This window comes from Protopterus annectens, chromosome 8.part1 (assembly GCF_019279795.1).
Source record: "Protopterus annectens isolate FY-2018-M chromosome 8.part1, PAN1.0, whole genome shotgun sequence".
Taxonomy (NCBI): domain Eukaryota; kingdom Metazoa; phylum Chordata; order Ceratodontiformes; family Protopteridae; genus Protopterus; species Protopterus annectens.
Genome location: NC_056742.1, coordinates 494153507 through 494176002, shown reverse-complemented (window position 1 = coordinate 494176002; position 22496 = coordinate 494153507). Strand labels below are relative to the sequence as shown.

Below are 22496 nucleotides of genomic sequence, written 5' to 3'. Positions count from 1 at the left end.
GTCATCCAACCGGTCCCCACAGACCAGATCGGATCCGAAATTACTCAAGGTTCTTTTTAGTGCCAAAAAAGACAGGGGACCTGAGACCCATTTTGGATCTCAGCAAACTAAACCAGTCCGTCATGAAGTCCAAATTCCGAATGGTCACTTTACAATCCATTCTCCCATTGTTGGAGAAAGATGTTTGGATGTGCTCCATAGATCTCAAGGACGCCTATTATCACATACCGATACATCAGGCGTCCAGGAGGTATCTGCGCTTCAGCCTGGGAGACAGTCATTTCCAATTTTGTGCACTGCCCTTTGGTCTCACCACAGCCCCCAGGGTGTTCACCAAGTGCTTGGCAGTAGTGACTGCTCACCTGAGGAGTCTCGGATTCCAAGTGTTTCCCTATCTGGACGACTGGCTCCTGACTGCCACCACCAGGCATCTACTACTAGAGAACCTACAAGCCACCATCTCCTGGGTGCTTCCTGGGAATTACATTCAACTGGTCAAAGTCTGTCTTGCTGCCTTCTCAGCGCATAAGATTCATAGGAGCAGAGATAGACTCAAAATTAATGTGAATCTTCCTTCCTACCGAAAGGATACAAACATTACAAGATCAAGTCCGAGCCCTGCTTCTAAGATCCAAAGCCCCAGCCAGGATGGTCCTGCAACTTTTAGGTTGAATGTCTGCCACGGTTCTCCTAGTTCCTCTAGCAAGATTGCACATGAGGATTCTCCAGTGGCTGTTATCGACACAATGGTCTTTTCAGGATCTCCCCCTCAATCATCACATACTGATTACAGAAATGTGCAAACGGGACCTCCGCTGGTGGCTTCTGCCATCCAATCTGAATCAGGGAAGACCCTTTGTTATACCCCCTCCGGTGGCCACCTTGACAACGGATGCCTCCCAGACGGGGTGGGGGGGCATTGTCTGGGCAGGTCAGTTCAGGGTTCTTGGCTTCCAAACGAAACATTTCTCCATATCAATGTGTTGGAAATGAGGGCTGTACTTCTGTCCCTACAAGCCCTCCACAAGTTTCTCCCTCAAGGCATTATCGCCATCCACACAGACAACATGTCGGTGGTCTGGTATCTAAACAAACAAGGAGGGACCAGATCTTACCCCCTTTACAGAGAGGCCATGAGGGTGTGGGAATGGGCAGTGGCTACCAAGCACTTCCTGGTAGCGACCCACATTCCAGGAAAATCCAATGTATTGGCAGACAGACTGAGCAGGACTATTCTCTCTCCTCACGAGTGGTCTCTGAACGAAACAGTAGCAGCTCAGATTTTCAAAAGATGGGGGATTCCATTAAACATGAGTGATGAACACGTGCAGAAGTGCCATTAAACATGAGTGATGAGCACATGCAGAAGTACCATTAAACATGAATGTTGAGCACGTGCAGTAGAAGTGCCATTAAACATGAGTGATGAGCACGTGCAGTAGGTGCCATTAAACATGAGTGATGAGCACATGCAGAAGTACCATTAAACATGAATGTTGAGCACGTGCAGTAGAAGTGCCATTAAACATGAGTGATGAGCACGTGCAGTAGGTGCCATTAAACATGAATGATGAGCACATGCAGTAGAAGTGCCATTAAACATGAATGATGAGCATGTGCAGTAGAAGTGCCATTAAACATGAATGATGAGCACATGCAGTAGAAGTGCCGTTAAACATGAATGATGAGCACGTGCAGTAGAAGTGCCATTAAACATGAGTGATGAGCACGTGCAGTAGAAGTGCCATTAAACATGAGTGATGAGCACGTGCAGTAGAAGTGCCGTTAAACATGAATGTTGAGCACGTGCAGTAGAAGTGCCGTTAAACATGAGTTATGAGCATGTGCAGTAGAAGTGCCGTTAAACATGAATGTTGAGCACGTGCAGTAGAAGTGCCAATAAACATGAATGATGAGCATGTGCAGTAGAAGTACCATTAAACATGAATGATGAGCACGTGCAGTAGAAGTGCCATTAAACATGAATGATGAGCACGTGCAGTAGAAGTGCCGTTAAACATGAATGTTGAGCATGTGCAGTAGAAGTGCCGTTAAACATGAATGTTGAGCACGTGCAGTAGAAGTGCCGTTAAACATGAGTTATGAGCACGTGCAGTAGAAGTGCCGTTAAACATGAATGTTGAGCACGTGCAGTAGAAGTGCCAATAAACATGAATGATGACCATGTGCAGTAGAAGTGCCATTAAACATGAATGTTGAACACGTGTAGAAGTGCCATTAAACATGAATGATGAGCACGTGCAGTAGAAGTGCCATTAAACATGAATGTTGAACACGTGTAGAAGTGCCATTAAACATGAATGATGAGCACGTGCAGAAGTGCCATTAAACATGAATGATGAGCACGTGCAGTAGAAGTGCCGTTAAACATGAGTGATGAGCACGTGCGGTAGAAGTGCCATTAAACATGAGTGATGAGCACGTGCAGAAGTGCCTTTAAACATGAATGATGAGCACATGCAGTAGAAGTGCCGTTAAACATGAGTGTTGAGCACGTGCAGTAGAAGTGCCATTAAACATGAATGATGAGCACGTGCAGTAGAAGTGCCATTAAACATGAGTGATGAGCACGTGCAGTAGAAGTGCCATTAAACATGAGTGTTGAGCACGTGCAGTAGAAGTGCCATTAAACATGAGTGATGAGCATGTGCAGTAGAAGTGCCATTAAACATGAGTGATGAGCATGTGCAGTAAATGTGCCATTAAACATGAGTGATGAGCATGTGCAGTAGAGGTGCCATTAAACATGAATGATGAGCGCGTGCAGTAGAAGTGCCATTAAACATGAGTGATGAGCACGTGCAGTAGAAGTGCCATTAAACATGAATGATGAGCACGTGCAGTAGAAGTGCCATTAAACATGAATTATTAGACTTTGAGTGTGATGATGATGAAGGTATTGGTTTGTCAGGCTCTGAAGATAAGACCACAAAACAGATAGTAATGCATTTCCAAAGAGTGGCTAAGAAAACGGCTGTTATGTACTTACAGATAAATAAAATGTAGGTTGGTAAGTATAACATATTACTTACAGGAAATTAATGCCTTAGTCTAAGTTAATGAATATGTATTACATGGCCTGACTTGCCGTACATTGGCACATTCTGAAGCACTGATGAAGCTGGCAGCATTCAGCAACCTGACTGACATTATGTTCTTTTATTTTGAGGCATATTACAAATAACACATTTTGTAGTTAGTTAGGTGCTCCACAGGGAGTCATGCTGGCTGTATGACAGTACTTGTTAAGTGATTTTACCGTGTTTGTAACCGGCGTAAGGTGAGACACTGCTGCTCAGTAAGTATCCTTTTATGCTTTCTTACCTACCAGGCTTTTCCCACCTTGACAGAGGTATCCTAATGAATGTTTTATAGAACTTACATTTATGGACTTAAGTGAAATATGCACTACTGGAAGACAAACTGACAGATGATTGTGTTTTGAACGGTAGGCCTTGCTGTGTTGACGGATGTATTCCCCCAGCGGATCCTTCCCCGTTTGCTACAGGAATATCGAGAATCCCCACAGACTGGAGGGAAAAAAATATCTTCTGAGTCCCGGATGAAGATGGGAGAGGTGCTAATGAGGGGAACACGAGCACTGGGTGAGTGACCATGTCACACATAGGTGTCCACTTTTATAGCTAACAGAGCGACATAATATTTGATGACTAGTCATGTCAAATTGTTGGGTTTAAGAAATACTGTCTCCATCAGGGAGCAGACAGAATGTAAGCATAAGTTGTGTGTTTCATTTTTGTGCACTGAGTAGGTACTTAAATGTTATAGGACAGCCACATCTGCACAGTTGTTTTTTTGCTTGTTCTAATTCTACAACCACATAAAAACATATGCCAAAAGTAAGCTTCTTATTTGTGTACTGCTCTGCCAGGAAGTGATGACTGAGGGAATGGATTGATTGATATGTAAGGCCAGGACACAAGTAGTGTCAATGTCTTGTAACCATGGACAGTAGGAATTAATTTATTTTTAAAGCCAATGCGTGCTGTTTCCTTGTTTCCATTTACCCCTTTTCTGTAGCCCTCCAGTACTGTAGACCATATTGGGTTTAGCCTGTATCCTTAGACCCCATTTTGTAAAGGCCATACTGTAGACCATATTGGGTTTAGCCTGTATCCTTAGACCCCATTTTGTAAAGGCCATACTGTAGACCATATTGGGTTTAGCCTGTATCCTTAGACCCCATTTTGTAAAGGCCATACTGTAGACCATATTGGGTTTAGCCTGTATCCTTAGACCCCATTTTGTAAAGGCCATACTGTAGACCATATTGGGTTTAGCCTGTATCCTTAGACCCCATTTTGTAAAGGCCGTACTGTAGATCATATTGGGTTTAGCCTGTATCCTTAGACCCCATTTTGTAAAGGCCGTACTGTAGACCATATTGGGTTTAGCCTGTATCCTTAGACCCCATTTTGTAAAGGCCGTACTGTAGACCATATTGGGTTTAGCCTGTATCCTTAGACCCCATTTTGTAAAGGCCATACTGTAGACCATATTGGGTTTAGCCTGTATCCTTAGACCCCATTTTGTAAAGGCTGCATTGTAGACCATATTGGGTTTAGCCTGTATCCTTAGACCCCATTTTGTAAAGGCCGTACTGTAGACCATATTGGGTTTAGCCTGTATCCTTAGACCCCATTTTGTAAAGGCCATACTGTAGACCATATTGGGTTTAGCCTGTATCCTTAGACCCCATTTTGTAAAGGCCATACTGTAGACCATATTGGGTTTAGCCTGTATCCTTAGACCCCATTTTGTAAAGGCCATACTGTAGACCATATTGGGTTTAGCCTGTATCCTTAGACCCCATTTTGTAAAGGCCATACTGTAGACCATATTGGGTTTAGCCTGTATCCTTAGACCCCATTTTGTAAAGGCCATACTGTAGACCATATTGGGTTTAGCTGTATCCTTAGACCCCATTTTGTAAAGGCCATACTGTAGACCATATTGGGTTTAGCCTGTATCCTTAGACCCCATTTTGTAAAGGCCATACTGTAGACCATATTGGGTTTAGCCTGTATCCTTAGACCCCATTTTGTAAAGGCCATACTGTAGACCATATTGGGTTTAGCCTGTATCCTTAGACCCCATTTTGTAAAGGCCGTACTGTAGACCATATTGGGTTTAGCCTGTATCCTTAGACCCCATTTTGTAAAGCCCGTACTTGTGGCTGACCTTTTGATAAGTAGTTCCATATGAATGTTGATAGATATGCTGCATTTGTAGTTGTGAGTTTGTGTGTGTTTTTTATGCCAGTCAGTTATTACAAATGTATATCTTAAGGATCATTGCAGCTGGATTCATATACCTGTTCTGGAACATCTGACAGAGGTGCATGTCGGTCTTCAGCCAGGTCTCTCTTGTATTTAGATGCCCCTTGGCGTGATGTTGCATTCTGAGACCATTTCCATTGTATAGTAACCATGTTGTAAGACAGAGCAACATGCAGCTATTTTTTTTTTGCTGCTCAAGCTAAGCATTTGCTGAGATTAGTTTAATGATTTATTAATCTTCAAAGATATAGTTGTTCAGAAGTCATTGCAATTTTTTTCAATGTTCCTACGCCAAACTGCCAGTGCAGCCTTTTTCCTGATTTTTTGTGGATAACTTATCTCCCCAAAGAAAGTCATCAACAGTGTTGTTGTGACCATCAATTTCCACACTTGTTCATTAGGATGCCAACTTCCAATGTTTGTAGTGTGTTGTGAAAGAGAATAGTGTGTTTAGTTTTTGCTTTGTGCTTCGGTTCATTAAATATTAGCCAAGAGAACAAAAAATTTAGTTATTGCAGAGCACAAGAAGTTACCAGATACCGCTACTAATATTTCTACCTCTCAGTCAGATTCCAAGATTAAAAATTTAGAAAAAAAAATCTGATCTGAAGAAAAAGAAAATTATAGCCCCCCCCCCCCCCCCAAAAAAAAAAAACAAACAAACAAAAAAAGACTGAAGCTATTAAGCTACTAGAATCTTCAAACGGACATGCCACAGATATTCCTGAGCAGATTTGTCTGAGTGATGCTACTTTAACAAATGCAAGAGTAAAGGATTATTCAACTATGCTCTTAACAACCACCCACATCCCCCCCCTAGTCTGCAGGACAATTGCCCCACATTTCCCCCAGTGTGCAGGACAATTGCCCCACATTTCCCCCACTCTGCAGGACAATTGCCCCACATTTTCCCCCAGTCTGCAGGACCACCACCCACATTTCCTTAGTCTACAGGACAATTGACCACATTCCCCCAGTCTGCAGGAAATCACCCACACCCCCCCCCCCCAGTCTGCAGGACAGTCACCCACATTTCACCCAGTCTGCAGGACAGTCACCCACATTTCCCCCAGTCTGCAGGACAATCGCCCACATTCTCCCCAGTCTGCAGGACAATCACCCACATTTCCCCCAGTCTGCAGGACAATCGCCCACATCCCCCCAGTCTGCAGGATTACTCTGTGTCTCCCCTTCCCAGACATAGTTGGTTTATTCATTCCATTCTGGAGGGACAGCCCTCTACCCAGTCAACCTAGTCATTTCCCTATGAGGCAAAAGTTGGATATTAAGTAATTGCCCCAACTCTTCTCCCTAATGATGGCTTATGTGTTTTCCTATGTTGTGTTGCTGGAAGGTTCTTGTGTGCGTAGAAACGTCATCCTTCTGTCTGAGCGACTCGTCACTAGTGCAGCTGAAGTTTTCAATACTCACTGCTGGAAGCGATTAATCTGACTCTCATTAGGTGTTATTAATGCACAGACCCAAGACCACCACCCCCAACCTACTGACGATGGGCAAGCCAGCAAGGGCTGCTCACTCCCACTGTCCCCTGCTCATGGGTCCTTTGGGTTGTAGTCAGGGCTTTATTTGTCTGTGTCATTGGGCCAGGCCAACAACCTATATTTTTTCAAGGGATTCCAAGAGAGAGAGAGGAAACAATTTTGAGACATCCTGTCTGCATTCAAGAATAATATAAAGGCATGTTGAGAAAACATTAAATTGTTAAATAAAAAAGTATTACTCCTTGACTTGACAGTTGTGTGCTGAGATTGCCACTGTTTCTCCCCCTGCTTTTTCCATTACATTACCTACAGTTGTTGTGGTAACATCCAGAGACGTTGTTGGCTGGGCAGATGACCAGTTGTAGAGCATCTTTATCTTTTATGTTGCTGAAGCCATAGTTACAAACATTGGTTCCCCTGGACATCAGTGGTTCCTTTTTTCTCAGTTTTAAAAAGAAAACCCTGGAATATTTTGGCCTAGTTCAGAGGGCTCATTGTAGCTTCATGGCTGTCCTTAAGCCACCACCTTCATGGAAAGCTGTGAAGAAAAGAGCAAGTAGGCACCCACAGGTGAAAGAACGTTTTAAGTGGTTATTAAAAAAGCCTTCTTCCACAAAACGGAGAGCTCATACACTTATGAAGAAGGAGCACCCTAGGCCTCTGGCTGTACCACGGTCATGCAATCTTTCCACAACTTACTTAACTATGTGTGTGTCTCACCTGCTCCTAAAAAAGTGATAGGTTTTATAGGGTACTTGACGATTGTAACTGTCTGTTCAGAGACCCAGTGGCTGACCCCACTACCATAGACTTTGAATCCTAAAAATGGTCTAGTTTTGAACCCTTACCATGTGACAAAGAAAGCAGAGATTTGGAAAACATGCAAAATTTTGATACACTGAGTATCAGAGGTGTTAGTAACAAGGCCCTCTATTCTGTTTCATACAAACTCCTCAGAGGTGACTTCTGTCTGGCATACAAGGTGATCTCAGACCCTGCCTTGACAGGACTGCTGCATATTCGCAAGTCAAGCTCCACTCAAGTAACCCACACAAGTGGCCTCGTCCTAGTCCTCGTCCTAGTCTGGGACATCAATAGGACTTGTTGGGGGAACAGATTTGTGTCCCAAAGACTCCCCATCTGTGGAATAGACTCCCTCTCCCTGTCAAGCAGAGTACCTCTTTACCCCTTTTTAAGCACAACCTAGATAATTGGGTGGGAAATAGAAAATACATCCCTGGGAATCCACCGGTATCCCTGCTGGACAGGGGCATCGGGTGCTGATTTGTCTATACATGGGCTAAACTTTTGGCTAGGCTTATAAGTGCCTCAGGGCCAATAGCCTAGTAACTTCCTATGATCCTATAGTACAAATCTTATATCATAAAACAGACTGACCATACTAAAGAGGCGCTGAACAGTGAATATTTGCCAGCAAGAATAAACTTCTCTAAGGTATCAAAAACAGCTAATAAGATGAGCTCACTTACAGACAAATGTAAATGCAGAGCCATAGAAGCACGCTTCTGAGATGGTACTTCTGTCGCAGAGCCATAGAAGCACGCTTCTGAGATGGTACTTCTGTCGCAGAGCCATAGAAGCACGCTTCTGAGATGGTACTTCTGTTGCAGAGCCATAAAAGCACGCTTCTGAGATGGTACTTCTGTCGCAGAGCCATAGAAGCACGCTTCTGAGATGGTACTTCTGTCGCAGAGCCATAGAAGCACGCTTCTGAGATGGTACTTCTGTCACAGAGCCATAGAAGCACGCTTCTGAGATGGTACTTCTGTTGCAGAGCCATAGAAGCATGCTTCTGAGATGGTACTTCTGTCGCAGAGCCATAGAAGCACGCTTCTGAGATGGTACTTCTGTCGCAGAGCCATAGAAGCACGCTTCTGAGATGGTACTTCTGTCGCAGAGCCATAAAAGCACGCTTCTGAGATGGTACTTCTGTCGCAGAGCCATAAAAGCACGCTTCTGAGATGGTACTTCTGTCGCAGAGCCATAGAAGCACACTTCTGAGATGGTACTTCTGTCGCAGAGCCATAAAAGCATGCTTCTGAGATGGTACTTCTGTCGCAGAGCCATAAAAGCATGCTTCTGAGATGGTACTTCTGTCGCAGAGCCATAAAAGCACGTTTCTGAGATGGTACTTCTGTCGCAGAGCCATAAAAGCATGCTTCTGAGATGGTACTTCTGTCGCAGAGCCATAGAAGCACGCTTCTGAGATGGTACTTCTGTCGAACCTTGGAACCCAGGCTTAAGCTGAAGATATTAAAGTCAGACTGTTTGCGTGCATTTCTTGATAAGGTTTTCCTCCTCCTCCTTTTAACTTCTGAAAACGTTGTAGGACACTTAGACAAAAGTAAAATTATGTAGAAAGTGAAACAGATTTATCACACCCCTGTTCAAAATTATAAAATAAATTAACCATAAAAAAAATCCCATTTTACAGAAAACAAACAAAGACAACAGCAACTTCAAAACCAAAAGCAGTTTCAAAGAAAATAGCAGATTTGGAGGGGTAGGAATCAAATGCAGGGTCTTCTTTTCAGCAGGCTAGATCATTCTCTTCACAGGTCAGCCTACAGTGCGTTTCTGACAACGTGACTTACCTGGACAGTGCTGTTGGGCTGAATGTGAAAATGGCTTGTGTGTATGGGTCACTGCTGTACCCCAGTCAGCAAATACAGATAAATAAATGAAAACTTCTGTCAGCAGTAAAAACACCCGTTTCCTGGGGAACAGATCACATGTAACTATGGCCAGCATTGTTAGTAACTTGTGCATGTCATGTCAACTTCGAAATACCTTATGTAACAATGCAGGCACTTTCTGCTTAATCCACAACCCTGACAGTACAATCCAGAAGGCTTAAAATCCCCTGACTAAATCACCTAACTAGCAGCCTACAGTCTTTGATGGGAATATCTGCAAATCGCAGCATGTGTCACTGCATACTGTGTACCGATAGTAAATATTTAATTTCAACAATCCACTGTACCAAAACTCTGGAAACAACCTTACATTGTATCTTAGAAAAGGTGGAACTTCCCTTGAACTAGCCAATTTCTGGCCAATACTAGAAATATGCTTATACAAACAAATTCTCATCTACTTACACAAAAACCATCTACATTCATCAACCCAAGTAGTTTTCAACTAAGACGTAGTACAGAAACAGCCTCCTAACATAAGTGAACCTAAAATACAAAGGTGATTCTGCATTATTGTGTTTATCTCATCCATCAAACTGTTACAAACCAACCTCCAACTCAACTTCACATTCATCGGAAATTAGTTGATACATTCTAAATTGGTCTTAAAACCCAACAAAGCTAAATGAATGGTCGCTGTAGCAGCCTCTCAGCTAAGTCCTAACAGCTTTACCATTACTTCAAACAGCCAACGTAACGTTGAACTAATACCACATAAACCTTTTTGGAGAAAATAGGGGCCAAAATCTAAAGTTTGACACATATGTAAGATAAAACCATCTTTATGCTACCCATCTGTGTTTCTGTCAGGTACAAAGCATACAATTGCTAAATTTGCATTGCACCTTCACAACAGAATTTGCCACTATGTGGCACTAAAATTCTTAAACTGGTTATGCCTACCCAGCATCTTGGCATAGTCATATCACAAAATGGCTCATAACATAATTTAAATGCAAAACAATCTCTGTATCTAACAGATTTTAAAATGGTGCATATACCAAAGACAACTGTGGTTTCACAATTAGTATTTTAGTAGTCACTTACAAATTTAATAAATATGTTAAGTACTTCCTGTATGCCTAAGAATGAAATAGATTTATGAAAGACAGTAAAAATTACTGTTAGACTTCTTCACAGAATCACTTTAGAACGTCTTTGAAAGCTCATCTTAAATCCTTCCTCTAAAAAAAGCAAAAAACTGCTTGTGTAATGCATTCTGAATTTGTGTGCTCAGATTCAGATGCACCGTTATAGAATGTTGTACAGACATGTACCTCTTGTATATGTTACTGTAGTTGTCATCTCTCCAATAGGAACTTAATACTGTAAATATTTTGTGCCTGTAGTAGCCACTCTGTTAAGCTGTCTTGATTAATGAGCATTTACTTTGTCTTAGTACCTTTTAATGTCATAATATTTTAATTTTGTTCTAGAAATCTTTGTTTATGACATCTTTGGAGCAAAGCACTCATCATCCGGCCAGCCTTATGATCCCATGTAGCTTTATTTATGAACAAGGCCCCAGACCCAAAGATTCATGAAGTCCTACATCTGATGTGGCTGCCCCTCACTGCCTGTAGAGAGCGAGCTACTCTTTTACAGAAAACTGTAACCCCAGATTTGTAAATCGTATAAGATGTTTAGGGATCCTAAACATCACAGCCTCAGTTTTGTAAACTTTAGGGCGATGCTCAGGAATTCAAATCAAACGATTTTCTTCTAGTTGGTAGAAAGACTTACTGATGTCTTTGCTAAACAGGTTACCACATCATCAGTATGACAGATAGCTGGGACACCTGGAAAGGAGGTTACTAAAGTATCATTAAAGTCGATGGACAGATATGGGCCCAGTAATGAACTGCACTGTTTGGGAGAAAAAATGTTAACTATAATTCTGGTGGAGTAGTTTGAAAGGTAGATTTCATGTCACAAAATAAGTGAAGAGGTGAATCCTTACTGTTTCTGTTTAATGACTGCCTGTTGTTATCAGTAGAGTCAAAGGCTTTTGTCAGAACAATGAAAGCTGCTCTTTCTCTGCCCATGCATAACAGTATTTTCATTTTGAAAGCTAAGGCGTTTGTTTTAGGCACTGTGTTCCTTTCTAATACCATATTGATCCTTGCGTGTCTGTTTTAGGTACTGTGTTCCCTTCTAATACCATCTTGATCTTTGCTGAAAAGCCCACAGGTGTTAACAGTTGTTAGGAAGTGACCCTTTCTGGAAAAGTTAACATTGAGGATAGATTAGAAATAAATCTGTATGGATTTAGCTGAGTGTGTGTCTGACCTTCAGAGTGGAATAACTGTAGCAGTTTTCCAAGTATCATGAAAAGAAGCCTTGGTTAGCAATACATTGATCATCTGTTAAAGGGACAAAGAGACAGAGGTGTTGCATGATTTCATGGGCTTTGATATGAGGTTGTTAAGCCCTATGGAGTTGTGATTTGGGATTCTAGTTATTTAAATCTGGAATGGTAATCTACTGGGAAAGAGGGGTAACGTGAAGTGCTTAAGGTGGGGGTTAGGAAGGATGGTGTTGGTGCGTGGCTGTTGTGAGTGTGTTGCCTTTGTTAAGCAGGCAGTTGGATCAGTGATCCAATGAAGATCTAAAGTGTTTGGCAGTTGTGGTCAGTATACTGCTGGCTTGTTGCAGGGTGCGAGTACTGACCAGGTTGTTAATTTAATTTCAGAAAAAATGGTTTTCCTAGAAGTCATTTCTTTCTTTCAGTTGTGAAGCTTTGGACTAGTAGTTTCATGTCTGTTGCTACAATAATTAAATAATTAATCCATCTGTTCCACAAGAGTTGAGTGCCTAAAAAGTGCACCAGGCTGATTTTTGTGTGAGTTGATGTCTGACCTATGAGGTCAACCTTAGTGTAGTGCTATTATTGATCTGCTTGATGGTAACTGAGTAGGAGTACCTGCTTTGTAGTTCTGCGATGATCCCCTTAATGTAGTTCAGGGGTGCAGCAGAGCTGGAGCCTATCCTGTCACTAACTGGGTAAAAGGCATGGGAATTTGTCTTAAATGGTGCGCCACCCTATCACAGGATACTTGCACACCTGCAGATCATTTAACCTACAGCACATCTTTTGGTTTAAGGAAGAAACCAGAGTATCTGATGAAACCCACTTTAGACACAAGGAGAATGTGCAGACCCCACTGAAAAGGCACCCACGTCAAGAACCAAACCGCTGAACTAAGCACTCGGAGGCACCCAAGTCAAGAACCAAACCAGAGAACCAAACACTGGGAGGCAGTATTGCTAGTCATTATGCCTTCCCAAGAACAGTCAGTATATTTGTCAAATCATAAAGCAATGATAGTTCATATTTTAAGTCTGTGTGTGTGACAGATTTGCAGTTTATTTTTCTTTTATTTAATCAGAGAAATATGCTAAAATGGTGCAGTAGTCACTGAAAACAGGGGAAAGTTACCTGAAGAATTCCGGTGGTTGCTACCCAGTCCAGCAGTGTGCAGTTTGGATGGTGCTTTTCATGTCTGGTTAGGTCACTTACCAGCTGGGCCAAGGCTACTTTGGTTAGTGTATCTTTGTACAGTTTACAGGACTGTTGGCTTCACTGGATATTGACGTCACCCAAGGCTTTGACATTTTGGTAGCTAATAAGACACCATTAACTGAGAAGCAAGTATTCTTAACTACATTATCATTACTGTGAAGAAGGTTTAATACTGTGGTTAGTTTGATGGGGCCCACATATTGAATAAATGAGTTTGTATATGATGTTCATCGTGTTTCACTGCTGCAGTCATTACTCTTGGGTTATCCTGCTGGCAGGCTACTCGCAGTCGGCCAGAATTCCAAAGTCTAGGTCTGGCATCGGTTGCTGTCACCTCTTCCCTGACTTCAGAGCGCCAGGGGTGTTAAAGATGCAGCCAACACCATTTTCTTCTGTCTTTCTTGCCGCGCAGTGCCCAAAGCAAAAGCAGTTCGCAAGTGCCGGTCGGCCGACTCCTGAGATTTTCACAGACGAATTTCAGATCCGAAGTCTTCATTAAAGCTAAGTACCCCGTTGGGGAAACTTTTTTTCTTGCTCCAGACTGTTGTCACAAAAAGTTAACAATTGTATTTCTTGTGGGAAGCAAATACCTCATAAGGATTTTCATTCTTACTGTATTCCTTGCCTAGGCTCTGATCATAACGTTGCTAGCTGTCGATTTTGTGCTAGATTCAACAAACGCACTATTAAGCGTCGGTTTGATTTTGCTTATCATTACTTTGGCCAAAAATTCAATTACATAATGCCGTCAGAACAGCCGACGACTGGAGTTTCTAAAAAACACAAGGAAAAAGAGAAGGACAGGCTTCCGAGATCCAAAACCAATGACGAGGCTTCTGCTAAGCCAGTCGCCGGTTCTCAGTGAGGCGCTTTCGCAACCCCTGGCACCTGCTACCTCAGAGCCACAGGCCGCTGACGACTCCCACGTGGAGCCAGCTAAGCCTCTGGATACTCAAGGTATTGGACACTCGGAATTCATTCCCTCAGATGGGTCCGGAGCCGCTGAGCAGGCATCTGCTTCTGAGGGTGTTTTCAGACCTACACAGCTATATGTAAAGCCTACTTCAGCTTCAGAAGCAAAGATTACAGCAGCTTTAAAGACAAAGAAACAAGTACAGCATTCTCCAGGACAGACTTCCATGCCTAAGAAACAGATGCTCAAAATGGCCGAAGACCTTATTACCTTGATCATGGGTTCCCATCCCCCTCCTAACAAGAGGCCTAGATAAGAGACAGACTATGACTCTTCAGATCAGGTTTCCATTTCCTCTGACTCCTCTTCTGTACAAGAATACTCTCTTCCTCCCTATGAGGATTCTGATGCTGAAGAACCCATTCCTTCAGCCTCTCCTCCTGAGGATTATTCTTTTCGGGAAACCCTGCATACCATGAGGAAGCACTTCCACTGGGAGAGCCAAGATTACTCAGAAACAAAGAAAAGGCTTAGAGATTTTCTTTTACTTCCTCAGCACAGGCCTCTTGCTATTCCCCCTGTGCTAGACATTGTAAATGATGTATTTTCAGAGTCCGGCCTTTCTCCAGTCTCCTTACCTCCATCTCCTGTTAAACCAGACAGATACTACAGGGTTCCTGATTCACATACATTTCTTTATAAAAACCCTGCTGCTGACCCAGAAACAATTTCTCAGGGTTCCAAGGGGGTTAAGGCCGCAAAAAACCCTGTCCCTTCTGACAGGGATTCAAGGGCACTAGACAGATGAGGGAAAAAGGTTTACACTTCTGCTACTTTGGCTGTGAGGGCTTTAAATTGTCAATGTCATATGATTAAATATCAGCAATACTTAATGTCACTGTTAAAACAGAAAATATTGACTAATTCTGATTGTACAGAAAATAAGGAAATACAGGATGTTAAGTTGTCTATCTCGCCTTCATTCTTGCTGGATGGGTTCGGAGCCGACCTCGGCTCCGACTCGGCCACTCTAAAAGCTCGAGAGTTGGTTCCACCGGCTCGAGGCTCCCCTTATATCCCACAATGCTAGGCGAGAGTTACCTCAGATCTCGTTTGCCGCTACAGCTTCGAGGTTGGTTGTTTCTACCGGTTCCTGGTGAGTGCTAATTTTCTTGTAAAAATTACTCTTTAAAACCCCTTTTAAGTTAATATTCTTACTTAGTTAGTGTAGATTAGAAAACTTTATTCCCGACCCTAAATATTTCCGTTTTCTTTCCCCAAGAACCTTTGGTTCTTCCATTGGGCCTTTAGGCCTTCCCTTCCCTAGTGGAGTGTGTGTGTTTTTTGTAGTTTATTCTAGTTTATTGTACTTTAAATACTAGTATTACTACTAATTTTATTGTGTTTTCCTGACAGGGTATAACTTGTGTGTTTGTGTGAGTGTTTGTGTACACCTGTCAGTCAAAAAAATGTCTAAAGAAGCAAAGGTCTCCGGATTCAAGAAGTGTGATGCGTGCTGTCAGAAAATGTCTCTGACAGACGCCACACTTCTTGTGTCTATTGTCTGGGGCCTTTGCACCTGCAGGACTCCTGTGCTGTGTGCCATGGCTTCAGCCCCAGGGTCCTGCAGGAAAGAAAAAATTAATTCTTAGAGGCTTACTGAAGCCAGAGGATTCCCTGTCAGTTTCAACAGGGAAGCCCTCTAAGGCATCGAGGTCTTCGGCTCCGGCTTCTGAGCCGAGACCTCAGGTTGCTCAACCTTTGCCTTTATCGGCTCCGGCTGGAGCCGATAAGTCTCAGTCCACAGTTTCTGTGGCTCCCTCGGCTCCGGCCGGAGCCGAGGTTATTGAGGTTCCCGTGTTGGCTCCGACCAGACCTTCGGAGCCGACAACTAGGAAGAGGTCCAGGTCACCATCTCTTGGCTTCGTTCATTCGGCTCCAGGATCTCCCCTGCTGTCTGAATGGAGCCAAAGGTCTCACTCCTCTAGGTCATCGAGGCTGTCGGATCATGACCTTCAGAGGGTAGTGAGTCGACTACTTAAGTCCGTGGCACTAGCCCAGATGCTTCGGAGCCCGACTCATCAGTCGATGCCTGCCCCGGTCCATCAACATTTTCCTCCTTCAACTCTCTTGAGTTCGGAGCCGGGTCGCGTCGGAACCGAGACTGTGATTACGTCGGAGCCGAGACAATTGTCTTCGGCTCCGTCGTCGGCTCCGTTTTCTTCTTTGGAAGAATCTCGGCGCCGGACTTCCCTCGTCGGCTCCGAGGGTGTGAGTGGCATCGGACCCTTGTCCGACCCCCCTCTCCCTCTCGGGGCTTCGGCGCTGGTGAGTTCGGCTCCGACATCGGCCTCGGAGCCATCACTGTCGGTGCCGAGGGGGGTTCTTAGCTCCTCGGAGCGGGGACCTCTGGCTCTGCCTGACAGGGGTGCATTCGAGGTCATGAGGAGTGTGTTAGAGCCTGGCTCTACTCCACAGTCGGCTCCGTCCGCCCCTCCCTCTATGCTGCCTCAGGGTAAGTCGACTCACTCCCTCATCCTGGACCGCAGAGAGCCAGCTCCTCAGGAGCCCCCTGTCGGGATTTCATCGTCTTCCCAGGCCTCCCCTGATTTGGCAGAAGAGCCCCTCGGAAGAGGAAGTGTAAGAGGAAACACATTGACTCACCTGAGTCTATCACGCCAGACACAGATTTGGATGATTCTGAGGGTTCCCCGTTCCCCTTCTGAAGATGTCTCATTTGCAGACATTCTGGAGATCCTGAAACAGAGGGGAAATTGGCCAGCCCTCAACCCTTCGGAGGACGAATCTGTGTATCTTGAGGCGTTTGGCTCTCGTCCTTCCACCTCCTGGGTGTCCCTCCCTTGACCCCCTCATGCAGGTGGTTGCTAAGAAGGCATGGACGGCTCCTGATTCAGTGGACCCCACTCCCAGGAGACCCTCTAAGTTCATCACAGCTCCAGCAGACAAACAATTTTTATCAAAAGGAGTTTCTGTGGATGCTATGGTGGTAGCTGCTGCCACAAAGAAGGAACTGGCTGATCCTTCAGTGCCTGTCCATCCACCTAACAAGGAATCTAGGTCCATGGATAGGTACGGGAAGCGGATGTTCTCCTCAGCGACATTTACCATGCGTTCGCTGAACTACCTGTGCCATTTCACTGCCTTCAAAGGGACTTGATCAAGGAAGCGAGTGAAATGTTAAAGGATCCTACAGCTGCGGGTTTCCAAGACAAGATGAACACGCAGCTGGCTACCCTTAATTCCATATCCAACTCCTCCATGCCTCCTCTCTACGCGGCCGATGGAGCGAGCAGAGCCGCAGGGACAGGTGTAGCCTTACGTAGGCACGCCTGGATGCGGCTATGCAATTTTGCGGACCCTTTCAAGACGTCTTTCACGAACTCCCCTTTTGATGGATCATCTCTTTGGTCCTCAAGTGAAAGAAACCCTGACTAGATGCGAGACTGATGGCAAGACCCTTTCTGCCGCCGGAGTCCGCTTTTCGACTCCTTCCCGGCCTTACCCCAAAGACCAGAAGGGTGGAAAGATGTGGTTCCGTAAACAACCTCAAGGGACTTCGCCTGACGACAGAGTCGTTTTCCTGCCAAAGGCAGAGGTGGGAATAACAATGGTAGACGCCACCTAGGGGCAGGGGGGGTCCGCAGAACCAGGGCAATCGGGAAGCCTTCCCTGACAAGCCCTTTCAGCATCCCTGAGGTGTTGCCCGACTGCCCATCTTCGGAGGCAGTCGGGGGAAGATTGTCACTGTACCCAGAAGCCTGGCTATCCCTGACTCAAGACAAATGGGTACAGTCCATCATTTCCGAAGGCTATTCTATCCCCTTTCTTCGCTTTCCAAATCAGTCAAAAAATCCCTTCCAGATGTTCCACCCGCTCAAAGGGATCTAGCAGCTTTGGAAATTTCAAAACTGCTTGCAAAAGAGCAATTCAGCCAGTGCCAGCAGACCAACAAGGATCCGGAATCTACTCAAGGTTCTTTTTAGTTCCAAAGAAAACAGGGACTGGAGACCGATATTGGATCTCAGTGTCTTGAACAAATCAGTCAAGAAAACAAGATTTCGATGGTCACGCTGCAATCCATTCTTCCCTTTTGGGCAAAGGAAACTGGATGTGCTCTATAGACCTTCGGGATGCGTACTATCACATAAAATGAACAGACGCTCCAGAAGATTCCTCCGCTTCAGGCTGGGAACCAGTCATTTTCAGTTCAGGGCCCTGCCCTTTGGTCTCACCACTGCCCCCCGGGTGTTTACCAAATGCATGGCAGTGGTAGCTTCTCACCTGAGACGACAAGGATTCCAGGTGTTTCCATATTTGGACGACTGGCTCCTCACAGCTCCCACCAAGCATCTCCTTCTGATGGCCAGAGATTATACTTTTCGCGTTTGTCAAAAACTGGGTATTTCAATAAATTGCGAAAAGTCTGTTTTGTCGCCTTGTCGTACTATTACCTACATAGGCGCAAATCTAGATACTATAAACATGTCTGCAAGGCTAACACACCAAAGGATATCAGACATTCACAAATTGGTGTCACTTCTTTTCAACAACAACAGAATCAAAGCCAGGTTAGTTCTAAAGGTGTTGGGAATCATGGCAGCGGCCATACCTCTCCTTCCATTAGCCAGATACCACATGCGGATCCTTCAGTGGATGCTTTTACTCAATGGTCATACCAGGAACTTCCAATGTCTCACACCATTGTGATCACGCAGGCGTGCAAAAAGCATCTCATGTGGTGGATGTCTTCCCCCCAGCTCCTGTTGGGAAGACCCTTTGTTCCACCTCCTCCGGTTGCTACACTGACAACGGATGCCTCCCTGATCGGGTGGGGGGGGCATTATCAGGGCAGGACAGTCCAGGGCACATGGCAACCAAACGAATGCCACTTGCACATAAATGTTCTGGAGATGAGAGCAGTGATTTTAGCGTTGCAAGCCCTTCAAGACTCTCTTCCCTTGGGAACAATTGCAATCCAGACAGACAATATGTCTGTAGTGTGGTACATCAACAAACAAGGCGGAACCAGATCATACCCCTGTGTCGAGAAGCACTCAGACTGTGGCAATGGGCGATTTCTTCTCAGCGTTTTCTGATAGCAACGCACATCCCGGAAGTCCAATCACATTGCGGACAAGTTGAGCAGAGCTATACTCATGCCTCACGAGTGGTCTCTGAAAGACTCTGTAGTGAGAGAAATTTTTCTCAAGTGGGGTCAGCCTTGCTGCGATCTTTTTGCTACTCCCCAAAACAGCAAGTGCAGAGAATATTTCACTCTATTCCCTTTACCAGGCCAACCCAGCAGAGACGCTCTAGTCCAAGTTTGGCCCCGGCGACTTCTGTATGCATTCCCTCCTTTCCCACTGATCTCTCAAGTAATTCAGAAAGCTATCGCTCAGAAGGCATCCTTGATCCTCATTGCTCCTTACTGGCCTCGACAAGTGTGGTTCCCCTTTCTACATCGTTTTCTCTTGCAGCGACCGTGGAATCTGGACCTAGTTCCAGATCTTTTGATCCATCAGTCGGGTCAGTTTCATCGCTCCCTCCCTCTCTGAACCTCACTGCTTGGTTCCTCCAGTTCCAACCGTAGCCAGGCTTCCTCAATTATCTCACTCTGTTAGAGATATATTGATAGCTTCCCATAAATCTTCCACTGAAAGATTTATTTGAGTAAGTGGAAACGCTTCTCATATTGGGCACAAGGAAAGGACATAGATCCTTTCACCGCTTCCATCCAACTAGTCCTTGATTTTCTAGCTGAACTCTTCCATGCAGGTTCATCTCCATCTACACTTAAGGTTCAATTGGCAGCTATTTCTAACTTCCATGTGGGTATTTCTGAATCTGCCCTAATGTCCCACAAACTTTGCAAAGCCTTTTTCAAAGGAGTTTTTCTTCTCAGACCTCCTATAAGAAATCCTCCTTCTCCTTGGGACCTAAATTTAGTTCTTGCTTCTTTGATTCTTTCCCCTTTCGAACCTGCAGCTTCCTGTTCCTTGAAATTATTATCATGGAAAACTCTCTTTCTGGTAGCTATTACATCAGCTAGAAGAGTTTCAGAACTTCAAGCACTCAGTTGTCGTCCTCCTTATCTTTTGTTTCATAAGGACAGAGTATCCTTACGAACTAACCTGTCCTTATTGCCTAAGGTGGTTGCAACATCAAATCTAAACCAAAGCATTGACCTCCTGTCTTTTTCCAGAGTATTCCAATAGGTCTGAACAAAAATTACACTGCCTGGATGTTCATCGTCAATTAAGGTACTACTTGGATAGAACAAAACAATTCAGAAAATCTGATCAGCTGTTTGTCTCCTATGCGAAAGCAGAAAGGGACTTTCAGTTTCAAAGGTATCATTATCCAGATGGCTAACATCTTTGATTTCCCTGGTATATGAAATTAGACAACAAAATTGCCTAATAAACCTAAAGCCCATTCCACCAGAGCTTTGGCTACTTCTTTAGCCTTCCAAGACAGACTGCCTATTGACACCATTTGTGCAGCGGCTACTTGGGCTACTCCTCACACTTTTATTTCTCATTATAAGTTGGATTTAGCTTCTAGGCATAGAGCTAACTTTGGTTCCACTGTTCTCAGGAGTCTGTTCCGTTAGGCCACCGGGACAAGGTGCTAGGGACGGTCCCATCCAGCAAGAATGAAGGCGAGATAGACAACTTAACATATAGAAGTTATGTTCTTACCATAACGTTCCATGTTAGTTGTCTTCTTCTCGCTTCTTCTTAAGGCCCCACCCTCCTTCCCTGGCCTGGACAGACCTAGAGGAGTTGTGATTGTGACCTCTCTTTCTACCACCTCTTTCTTAGACATATGCTATTATGCATATTTCTTGGTTCAGGATGTAGGTCACCCTTCTTTCTTCCTGTTGTTAGAGGTGGATTCTGTTTTACAGTTATACTGTTACTGTTATAAGCTGGGGTTAGCTTACAAACGAGATCTGAGGTAACTCTCGCCTAGCATTGTGGGATATAAGGGGAGCCTCGAGCCGGTGGAACCAACTCTCGAGCTTTTAGAGTGGCCGAGTCGGAGCCGAGGTCGGCTCCGAACCCATCCAGCAAGAAGAAGGCGAGAAGAAGACAACTAACATGGAACGTTATGGTAAGAACATAACTTCTTTATTTATTGCACGCAACTGAACAAGTGGGAAAGCATACATTGCAATGTGGTTTTGATTCTCTGGAGGCCACCTGCAGGACCGCAATTACGGGTTCTGTCATTAGGAAGCATGCTTGGTTAAAGGAACAAAATCTGCCTGATTATGTTAAAGCAAAATTATTAGATGCTCCATTACAGCAAGATACTTTATTTGGTGTTAAAGCAGAGGAGGTTTTGAAGAAAATGGAGGACAAAGCGAAATCTATGCAAGCAGTAAAGGATTTCTTACAGGTTCAGCCACCAAATTTTAGCAGGAACTGGCCTGCAAAGAATCGGTCCTTTCCAGTGTCGGACAGGCCACAAGGAGGCAGATACAGACGTCCCAGAGGCAGATCCCAGCCCCAGGGCTCATACAGGCCTAAACAGTGTGGCGCTTCTACCTCCAAAAGTGGAGAAGACAAAGCACAGCCATACAGGAAACAGTCCCAATGACTTGCCTCTGCCAGCACCAAGCACTTATCTTCTTGCAGCCCCCTTAGGGGGAAAACTAGCACTTTTCTCTCAAAATTGGCACGATCACCCAGGACAAATGGGTATTGAATATAGTGTCCCAGGGCTACAGGTTTCACTTTCACACCCTGCCAAAGGCAAAAGGTATGCCAAACCTGCCACACAATCAATGGGCAGAGGCACAAAAACAAGTTTTGTCCCTTATGCAAATGACGGCCATTCAGCAAGTACCACAGCAAGAGCAGGGACAAGGATTTTACTCAAGACTTTTTTTGGTTCCCAGAAAGGACAAAGCCTGGAGACCAATTCTGGACCTGTCTTTTCTAAACACATTTCTGGACGTTCCAAAATTCAAAATGTTGACTCTGCAGCAGCTTCTGCCCATGCTGGGCAAGAAGGCTTGGCTTGTAACTTTGGACCTAAAAGAGGCATACCTGTATATACCAATCAGACAATCTTGCAGAAGATACCTCAGATTCATAGCTGGCTCAATGCACTACCAATTCTCTGCACTGCCCTTTGGCTTATCTACTGCATCCAGGGTCTTCACAAAATGCCTGGCACCAATAATTGCATTTTGCAGACAGAGTAATTCAAATTTATCCTTACTTGGACGACTGCCTTATACAAGCAAAGAAGAAGGACACTCTACTAAAGCATCTGGCATTTGTAAAAAGATTATTAATTTGCCTAGGGTACACAGTAAACGAAAAGAAATCAAAACTAGTACCCTCTCAAGAGATAATATTCCTGGGTGCAAGCTTAAATACAACTGCCCAGATGGCTTATCTCATGCCAGATAAACAAAGGCAACTAACTTCTTACTTCAAAATGTTGGCAACAAAGACCCAGTTATCTGCAAGAAAAATTCTGCAG

The 22496-nt window shown here is 44.4% G+C and overlaps 1 protein-coding gene across 4 annotated transcripts in view; it reads left to right on the top strand.

The window, feature by feature from the left end:
* TANGO6 (transport and golgi organization 6 homolog) overlaps window positions 1–22496 on the top strand; it is a 1856125-nt gene that overhangs the window by 1433728 nt on the left and 399901 nt on the right. For all 4 annotated transcript variants that reach the window (XM_044082029.1, XM_044082030.1, XM_044082027.1 and 1 more), the window contains one exon: window positions 3474–3626. In XM_044082029.1, coding sequence (XP_043937964.1) covers window positions 3474–3626 — 153 coding nt within the window. The remainder of the gene's footprint in view (window positions 1–3473; window positions 3627–22496) is intronic.